The following is a 10268-nucleotide window of genomic DNA, read 5'->3' as shown; positions in this document are numbered from 1 at the left end:
TTCACGGGAGCGGAATTCTGCTTCCCAAAAAGTTTCGTTAGAGACGCAGAAAATTATAAATAATAATTTTTATTTTTTTCTAAATCGAATCCGAGTAATTTTCATTCAGTCGCAAAAACAAATAAATCTAGGAGCGGATTATGTAACTGACAGGACCGGTTTGTTCCGGGTCACTGCTCCCGTGGTTCCTCCTTGGTAAGATGTCGGCTGCTATCGCCGCGCTCGCGTCCTACGGTGTCTCCGACTCTGGCTCCGACTCGGGCTCGGACACTGAGGGAAGCTCCCGCCGCTCGGCGCTGGTAGCCAGCCAGGACGCGGTGCTGCATCTCGCTTCACCGCCCCCTGTCCCGCAGGCCTTGGCGGTGGACTCGGCCCCGGAGGTGGCTGTGAAGGTAGGTGCCGCCCCGGGCGTTGGGCTGCAAGACGGCAGGGGAATCCCCTTCCCTCCGGCCTGGGCTGGGACGGGAAGTTCCCTTCCCGCCCCTGGGTAGCGCTGATGGGCCTGTGCCAGGCAGGGGGCAGCTGCCCGGGGAGGGTTGCCCCTTTCCGTGTGTCTCGCTTGGTCGTTTCACAGGAGGCCTCCTGCTGTCTGGGCGCTCTCATCTGGGGTTGGGGTGGGGACTCGGGCTGCCTGCCGCGGGCCCTGGGTGCTGGAAAGGTAGTCGGGGCTGGTAGGGGATGCAGAGTCGGTGGCTGCCCATTGCATTGCAGGTGCATAGAATTGGCTCTTTCTCTCAGCTGGCAGCTCTCTTCGGCTACTGCACCGATTTAACCAGGTTGAAATCTTGCACCTTGTAGTTGCTCTTCTAGATTAGGTCGTGAAACAATCAGATCTCTAGTCAGCAAAGGGAGAAGGCGCCTAAGATAAGAAATGTGCATAAGGAATACTGGGGGAAAGGTGAGGAGAGGAGAGGAGAATCCGCTAGGCCAAGGTGTGATATTCGAGTGTTTATCGAGGTCTCCGCAGCTGGGCAAGGGAAGGGTGTTTGGGATTAATGAGATGATGCTGTTCCGGACCCCCCCCTCCGTCCTTCTGTGGTGCACTCGGGCTTCCTTGGTTTGGCTAACAGGTATCTTCAACCCACTACTCAGCTCACCACTCTATGCTCCCCAGGCTTTTAGGGGCGGAGGGGTGATTAACACTAGAGTATGACGCACAGACTTTTGGGATGCTGTCCTCTCTGCTCTCTTCCCCCACACACGTTTTGTATTCATGCTTCAAATTGTAGGCATCTTATTCTCTTCCCTAATTGCTTCAAGCCCTGATTTAGAGGACTGACTTTATGATTGAAAATCTTAATTTGATACTGGCCCCTGCTGTTTAATCTTTACACTTTTTGTGTGTGTTTTTGTTTTGGTGTATCCCTATTATCTTTAGTATTTTCACTATAGCTTTCACAGGTAGCAGTAGAATGAAATTGACATAATTCTTGACACACTAACTGCTGCCTACAGTGCTGTGAATAGCCACAGTGAAGGCTGACCAGTGCTTTATACATTTTGCTCTAGTACTAGTTGGCTAAGCTATGGGCAGCATGATTTCATTTTGTAAGCTCAGAAAGACAAGACTGCATTAGTTCGCTTTTAGAAAGTTATCTTCGGAACCTTAAAATACAGAAGGTTAGAAACAATTCAGTTTTAAATGAAACCATAAATTCTGCAGAAGTTGGTGCCATAGTAGCACCGTCACAAGCACATGCTCCACTGAATGCATTGTACTTCATAGTGCCAAATAGATGAATGGATTTTTTTTTTTTCATTTCACTGCCTCAAATTAAAGATGGATGTGCTATCACAGCTGCCCATCTGACACTTTCCTGTACATCCTATGATGCTTGAGCACCACCACACTCCAGTCTTAGAGTTTCTAATCTCTCTGTGATGTTAGTGTGCAGTTTGACAGGAGTATTAATTAACATCTGTAAAGTGCTTTGAATATGAATGATAAATAACAAGTAGCAGTGACAATGCATTGAGGCCCAGCAGAGCCTTACATAAATTTAAAGGTGATGCCTAGAGTGCCTATCTTAAAAGCCTGAACCACTGATGTACTGGTGGACCATTTTCTGCTGGTTGGAGGCTACTGCATTATCACTATTACAGAGGATGTGGCTTTTTTAACACTTGCAGGAAAAGACATTTTCTGTAAGAGTCAATATTTAGAGACCTATGAGAAATGCATTCCCTTCATATTATCTTTAAAAAGTGTTTTCATGGCAGCGACTTGTGCCCCAGTCCTCCTCTTGTTGTTGATAATGATGGAAAAAATGAAATTTTACTCACCTATCCCAAAACATCATATTTAGTAGTGAGTATAATTTTGTGCTAAATGCAAAAAAGAAGATGGGTCTCTGTTATTTGGCAGGCAAGCTATTGTATTTATTTAGATTTTACTACTCTACTATGTAAGTGTCTCCACTGTGCTCTGGTAACCCTTGACAGTCTCTTTAAAATATACTAGCAACTAAACAGACTCATTAGTTACCCCAAAATCAAACTCAAGTGACAACACAAATATAAGAAACTAACACACACACATCCTATACAGTCCTCACCAGATCCCAAGTTTATGAACCCAGGTAACAAAAGGTAGATGCACACCCTCAATTTAATACATCAAAATTACCCTTGTCACTTCTTCCAGCTTGCTTCCTACAACCAACCAACATCCCTTTTGCCTTGTCTGGACTAAGTCTTAGCCATCTTGCCCTTGTGCGTGCCTCAACCTTTTCCAGACCGAGGAATGCCATCAGCAGTTCCAGCCGTGCTGATGGAGATATAAAGCTGAGTGCCTTCAGAATACTGAAGACCTTCTGGTCCATGTAAAACTCCTGATAACCTCATGTATGCATTAAACAAAAGGAATGACAACTTGGAACATTGCAGAACCCCCCAGGAGAGTACTCACATGGAGAAGATGCAAGTGTCCTTCTGAGAGTGCCCATCAAAGTGCCACTCAAATAGGCCTGTTCACCCATGCTATGGTTTGCAAAAAAATCACCATCCAATTATGGTGAACTGTATCAAAGACGGATCACGGATGTAATGAGATCAGGATAGATGCCTGTTCTTCATCTATTATCAGGAGGAGATTGTCTCCCGATACCACCAGAGCTGTCTCTGCTATACCCAGGTTGGCAACTAGTGTAGAAAAAAACTGAGGCTACTAAACAGTGTTTGAGTTATCTCGCCACAACCTTTTCAGTAATCTTAACTGACAGTGCAAGACTTAAAATGGCACGATAGCTGGAAAGATTCAGTAACAAGCAGTAATATTTTTTAAGTGCAGGATGTACTTATGCTGCTTTCAGTGAAAGAGATACCTCCCTCTTTCAAGGAGGTATTGATAATTTGTACTTTTCTGCATGCGTTCACTATCCAGGAAGGATGTAGGTTTTAATCACAAATTGATGGCCAAAGTGCTTCCAAAATGATCACGGATTGATCCTGGCTTAACCTCAAGCAGAGAAGACTTGGCATTGTTTCCTTTAGCGCACATTCTTATCCCATGGAGGCAGACAGTTCTAACCAAATCTGAGCAGTTTTATCTGCAAAATAGAACGAAATGGGTCTTGAGCTTATGGTACAATGATTCTGGCATTACTGTGTTGGAGAAAGTCAAGAAGGTTCTGTCCTGCTGACACACAACAGCTGCACTAGCTGGTGTAGATAGTGGCTGCAATAGTATGCTTTTTAGTTTCAAATATTCTTAACACATGGCTTCGTCAGAGTATTCAAATTGATAAAAGGAAATATTTTACATACAGCATGTAATTAGACTGGACATCAGTGCCCCAGGAAACTGGTGAATTCAAGAATTCAGTTTTGGGAGGGATAGTAAACCTGATGCTTCAGGTTTTAAGACAACTTCTAACTAGTGGAGATTAAAGTAAGATTTAATGTAGGGAGAATATTATCCTGTATCTTTCTCTGTAGTGCTAACTACAGTCAGAGGCAGGATACTGGACTAAATAAATGTTGGATCTGCTTCAGTATGGTAGTTCCTAAGTCCATGCTGTTAGTGCAACATTAGTATCAGGAAGAACTGAATCCCAACAAAAGGATTCCTTGTAGTGTATTTCAGAAATTTAAGGTCTGTTTTTTCTGGTGCAATCAGTAAGGTTTTTGGGATTTTTCAGGTGCACAGAGAGCATTGCTTCAAAATAAGAACATGAGACTTGGATGCACGTAGGCATTAAAAGCAGCAAAGAATCCTGTGGCACCTTATAGACTAACAGACGTTTTGGAGCATGAGCTTTCATGGGTGAATACCCACTTCATCAGATGCATGTAGTGGAAATTTCCAGGGGCAGGTGTGTATATATATATATATATATATGCAGGCAAGCTAGAGATAATGAGGTAGTTCAATCAGGGAGGATGAGGCCCTGTTCTAGCAGCTGAGGTGTGAAAACCAAGGGAGGAGAAACTGGTTTTGTAATTGGCAAGCCATTCACAGTCTTTGTTTAATCCTGAGCTGATGGTGTCAAATTTGCAGATGAACTGAAGCTCAGCAGTTTCTCTTTGAAGTCTGGTCCTGAAGTTTTTTTTGCTGCAGGATGACCACCTTAACGTCTGCTATAGTGTGGCCAGGGAGGTTGAAGTGTTCTCCTACAGGTTTTTGTATATTGCCATTTCTAATATCTGATTTGTGTCCATTTATCCTTTTTCGTAGCGACTGTCCAGTTTGGCCGATGTACATAGCAGAGGGGCATTGCTGGCATATGATGGCATATATTACATGGGTGGAGGTGCAGGTGAATGAACCGGTGATGGTGTGGCTGATCTGGTTAGGTCCTGTGATGGTGTCGCTAGTGTAGATATGTGGGCAGAGTTGGCATCGAGGTTTGTTGCATGGATTGGTTCCTGAGCTGGAGTTACTATGGTGCAGTGTGCAGTTGCTGGTGAGAATATATTTCAGGTTGGCAGGTTGCCTGTGGGCAAGGACTGGCCTGCCACCCAAGGCCTGTGAAAGTGTGGGTTGTCGATCCCTGATGATGCGTTGGAGAGGTTTTAGCTGGGGACTGTATGTGATGGCCAGTGGAGTCCTGTTGGTTTCTTTCTTGGGTTTGTCTTGCAGTAGGAGGCTTCTGGGTACACATCTGGCTCTGTTGATCTGTTTCCTTATTTCCTCGTGTGAGTATTGTAGTTTTGAGAATGCTTGGTGGAGATTTTGTAGGTGTTGGTCTCTGTCTGAGGGGTTAGAGCAGATGCGGTTGTACCTCAGTGCTTGACTTTAGACAATGGATCGTGTGATGTGCCCGGGATGGAAGCTGGAGGCATGAAGGTAGGCGTAGCGGTCCGTAGGTTTTCGGTATAGGTTGGTGGTAATGTGACCATCACTTATTTGCACCGTGGTGTCTAGGAAGTGGACCTCCTGTGTAGACTGGTCCAGGCTGAGGTTGATGGTGGGGTGGAAGCTGTTGAAATCGTGGTGGAATTTTTCCAGAGACTCCTTCCCATGGGTCCAGATGATGAAGATGTCATCAATGTAGCGTAGGTAGAGAAGGGGCGTGAGTGGACGAGAGCTGAGGAAGCGTTGTTCCAGGTCGGCCATAAAAATATTGGCTTATTTTGGGGCCATGTGGGTGCCCATAGCGGTGCCACTGATCTGGAGATATATATGGTCATCAAATTTGAAATACTTGTGTGTGAGGATAAAGACACAGAGCTCAGCAGCCAGTTGTGCTGTGGCATCATCAGGGATACTATTCCTGACAGCTTGTATTCCATCTATGTGTGGGATGTTTGTGTAGAGAGCCTCTACATCCATGGTGGCTAGGATGGTGTTTTCTGGAAGGTCACCAATGCATTGTAGTTTCCTCAGGAAATCAGTGGTGTCACGGAGATAGCTGGGAGTGCTGGTGGCATAGGGTCTGAGTAGAGAGTCCACATATCCAGACAGTCCTTCAGTGAGAGTGCCAATGCCCGAGATGATGGGGTGTCCAGGATTTCCGGGTTTGTGGATCTTGGGTAGTAGATAGAATAACCCTGGTCGGGGCTCTAAGGGTATGTTGATTTGTTCCGGTGTTAGTGTAGGGAGTGTCCTGAGAAGATGTTGCAGTTTCTTAGTGTATTCCTCAGTGGGATCTGAGGGAAGTGGCCTGTAGAATTTGGTGTTGGAGAATTGTCTGGCAGCCTCCTTTTGGTAGTCAGATCTGTTCATGATGACAACAGCACCTCCTTTATCAGCCTCTTTGATGATAATGTCAGGGTGGTTTCTGAGGCTGTGGATGGCATTGCGTTCTGCACGACTTAGGTTATGAGGCAAACGATGTTGTTTTTCCACAATTTCTGCCTGTGCACGTCAGTGGAAGCATTCAATGTAGAGGTCCAGACTGTCATTTCGACCCTCAGGAGGAGTCCAGGTGTATTAAAATAATACTGTAGAAACTGATCCCATTTTGAATGTATCTATGCAGTTGACATGAATGTTCACATTTCAATAATTTTAATCTATTCTGTGTTTAAAATATAATCCTTGTCCATCTAGAAAAAAATTAGTTTCTTAGGTCTGAGGTTTTGACCATATTTGTTCCGCTTTTACTTTCAGTATCGTTCCATCCCAGCCCTCCTTAATGAGCTAGAAAACTGCTAAGCATATGTTGTGGGGCTATGCTAAGCTTCAATAGTCATTTTAAGGGACTGTTTATGTGAGGAGGACTTTACTTAATGTTTTTTAAATACAACATTTAAAACTATTCTGGGTTTATGGAGCGTAGAATATCCTGTGAACAGTGGAGACCTAGGGCTTTATCTTGCAAGGTGCAGAGCACGCTAGCCTAATTCACCAAAGCATTTAAGCACGTGCTTAAGGGTCAGCAGATGAGTAGCCCCAGTGAAGTCAGTAGGACTGTTCATGTGGTTAGCCCAATCTAGCAAAACACTTAAAGTGCTTCAGAACTCGCATTGTCAAATCCGTATTGTGTTGGACTTCACTGCAAATACCATATAAATCTCAGCAGGAAATGTTTAAATTCATTGAACAAGAATGTCACTTAATATTTCTTGCTGGGCTGTTAAGTTTGTGACCCATGGGATAGGGCAGGCCTGCACAACATACAGCCCACGGGCTGCATGCGGCCCGCGGAGGCTCACTGTGCGGCCCACGACTGGGAATCAAAGGGCTCTGGGCTGCCCACAGCAGCAGGGAGCCCAGAGCCCTTTAAATCTCAGCCGGCGCTGGGATTCAAAAGGCTCTGAGCTGCCCGCAGCAGCGGGGAGCCCAGAGCTCTTTAAATCCCAGCTGTGGCAAGGATTCATAGGGCTCTGGGCTGCCCGCAGAGATTCCCTGCATTCTTATACAAAGGTACAAACAAGTTACACATCACTCCTGATGTATTGAGGTGCAACCCTTCTACGTAGTAAGATGCCACCTCTCACCCTGTACGTGTTGGTTCGAACAAAACAACTCTATCCATCATATTACTCTTTTGGCGCTGTCATTGGGATGGATCAGCTTGTTCCCTGTTATCTGTGTGGAGTGTACAAGCATGCAAATGTTCTGATATCTGGTGTCCGGTACCTTTTAGGTATGTCTCTTTCTGCAGCATCAGCCCTTTCCTTGCCAGCTTCTGTGAGCAGGACCTGCCTCTGGCTCACAGCTTAACTTTGCTTTATGTTAGCAGAGTCTTGACTATTACTTTAGTTCAGGCCTTAGGCCTCCTACCGGGCCTCTGATACCAAGGTTTATATCTCAGGGCCTCCTCTTACTACAATAGCCTGTAGAAAGTCTGACAGAGGAAGCATTGTTGGCGGTCTTAGTCTGACTAACCCTTCATGCCCCTGTTGCTTGCTAGTCTCATAGTGGTGTTGTGAAGATTAAAGCATATAGAGGACAATATGTTGACAAAATGCCAAATGATATAACTTTGCATTGTGTAGCATAGAACTAACACAAGAGTCACATGTTATAAATTTCAGAATATACTTTACCAAGAGCATACTTCTGCTGTACCAAGCATGTATGTGCTAATGTGATCTAGATCTCACTTGCAATAGACCACTAGAAGGAAATAAAGAGGAGTTATGGACACATTTTCAAATTTCTTTATGGGTAGCTAAAAGTGAAATGGATTAAAGGAGAGAAAACCAGGCACACTTCAATAGTGTACTCGCTGATTATCACTTGGTGCACAAGTATAGTTTGCTTGATGAAATGATGAATAAAGCTGGAGATCTTGGAATGTGGAACTATAATGAATGTGCTTCAATTTCAAGGACCAGCAGTTTTCACATCCAAAGAATGTACATGTCATGGTATGGAAATGAATTTATTGTATGACTTCCAAATGACTCAGCATTCTTCAGCAAACAGTAAAGTGGAACCAAAATTGCTATAGTCATCCCTAGGATTGTCTTTCATATCACAGTCTGTCATCTATTGTGTGCCATTCTGTTGCTGAGAGAAGAACTTAACAGGTAGAAGAAAGGAGATAAAAATAATAGAACTGAAGAATTCTTGGCATTTTATAAAGCTAGTCTTCTTTGACTCTTACAATTTAAAGAATAGCAAGCAACTGGCAGCTTAATATCAAGTAAATACAAGTCTGCAAATGTCAGACAACTGTCAAAATCTTGTCTGATCAGTTTATTTTTCCTTAGAAATAACATAAATGATCCTAATCTTCATCTAAGCAATAATGAGATGGGATGCTTGTTGGTCTCTCAACATAAACTGTTTGTTTGGTATGATTTGAGAAGATTTTCAGAAACTTCTTTAGGTCATGGAACTGTAAGAGGGAAAACCCAATCTTACGTGCGAGTAAGTAATACCATTCAGAGAATTGTTTTGGTATAGTTCTATTGTAGTTGCTTTGTTTGTATCTTTGTGTGTGGCTGAATGAATGGATTAGTGTCCATTATACAGTTCCTAGTCAAGAGCATGGAATATAAAACTCAGGCTTGCAAATTTACCGGTAGCTGTTGTCATCCAGGGCCAGTGAATTGGGAAGGTCATGTGATTAAAGGAATGAGGTCGGTCAGTCAGTCTGAGTGCAACACTGCTTGCTCAGTGTCCCGAGTCCAGAACACACAAAAGATCATCCAGAGTTCCAGGATGTGGACCACAGTTAATGACTTTATTTCTCAGGCATAGTGGAGAATAAGGGAAAGCTTTTCTGTGCAGGAAGACAGAGTTGGGGGCAGGAGGAGGCAGGTCCCAGATTGTGGAACGAACTCGCAGGGATCAAGGGCTATCATAAACGTCTCCACCTTCTGATCCCAGTTCAACACATACTATTTTTATCTTCCCTTCTTATATATGTGCATATTGCTATGTTTTTAATGTAAGCATACAAATTAAATCTAACAAAACACTACACCGCATACACGTATTTCCCCTGAGGAGAGGATGATGAATGAGCCACATGTGAAATATGCTAAGTGTGTTGCTTGATGCATTACTGGAAGGTGCTCAGGTAGTATCACTGAGGAGGGTGGTATAAGTACCTCTATAAAATAGAATAACTTCATCCATGTGAGGGAGTGAAAAAATCTCTCTTTAGCCAGCCAGTTGGCTCAAAAGCAATGTTGACTGACTTTGGAGGGATGATACAAAGTGGAGTTGAGGATGGAGGCCAAGATTTTCAAAAGTGATACATGATTTTAATGCCCCAATATGTGGAAGCCCAACTGAGATGTCAGATTTTCAGAGATGGATGTTTAGCACTGGATGAAAATTGGGCCACTTTAAAGTATATGTAGAGTTATGCACCAAAATCACTGGTCACTTCATAAAATCTTGGCAGCTGTGAAGGAAAAATAGGGGAACATAGTGACTAACAGAGATTCTTGGTACCTGGCATCTTTACAAAGACATCTGCATCAGGGAGGGAGGAAAGTTTGCATAGGGTTCTGTTTATAAGCTGTGTGTGTGAAAGAGAATTAATAGATGGAGGAAATTCCTAATAACCCTGTATCTACAGAAATACCTTCTAAAAAATTTCCCAAGATCCTGCTGTTTTGGTTTTTCCCAAGGTACTTTGCTTTTTCTCCAATAGGCTAATGGGTATATGGGGGCAGATGTTAGAAAATTGAGTGTGTTTTTTTTTTTTAATTGCACTTACAACTATATGGGTAAACTTGAGCCTTAATTAAAAACTTGTCAAAGTTTTGTTCTTCTAACTGATGAATGAGAATTCTTACCAAGCTTTTCCTAATTTTTTTCTTCATAACTAAAAGCAAAATTATATAGGTATAATTTAAAAAGCATACTGTGCCCCATACAGTCAAATTAGCATCTGGTATTTTAGATTAGCTATATATGA

The 10268-nt window shown here is 43.4% G+C and overlaps 2 protein-coding genes across 4 annotated transcripts in view; one reads left to right on the top strand and one right to left on the bottom strand.

The window, feature by feature from the left end:
- Positions 1–10268, bottom strand: part of WASF1 (WASP family member 1) — a 234296-nt gene that overhangs the window by 219775 nt on the left and 4253 nt on the right. The window lies entirely within an intron of this gene.
- CDC40 (cell division cycle 40) overlaps positions 169–10268 on the top strand; it is a 56775-nt gene continuing 46675 nt past the window's right edge. Inside the window, exon 1 of one of the 3 annotated variants that reach the window (XM_050951379.1) lies at positions 169–392. In XM_050951379.1, coding sequence (XP_050807336.1) covers positions 201–392 — 192 coding nt within the window. In that variant the 5' untranslated portion in view covers positions 169–200. Of the gene's footprint in view, positions 393–481; positions 712–10268 lie in introns of those variants that run through there. The other 2 variants (XM_050951378.1, XM_050951380.1) reach the window with 2 other exon arrangements.

The sequence above is a fragment of the Gopherus flavomarginatus genome, chromosome 4 (genome assembly GCF_025201925.1).
Source record: "Gopherus flavomarginatus isolate rGopFla2 chromosome 4, rGopFla2.mat.asm, whole genome shotgun sequence".
Taxonomy (NCBI): domain Eukaryota; kingdom Metazoa; phylum Chordata; order Testudines; family Testudinidae; genus Gopherus; species Gopherus flavomarginatus.
Note: the sequence above shows the minus strand (reverse complement) of the source record. Positions and strands in the feature narration are given on the sequence as shown.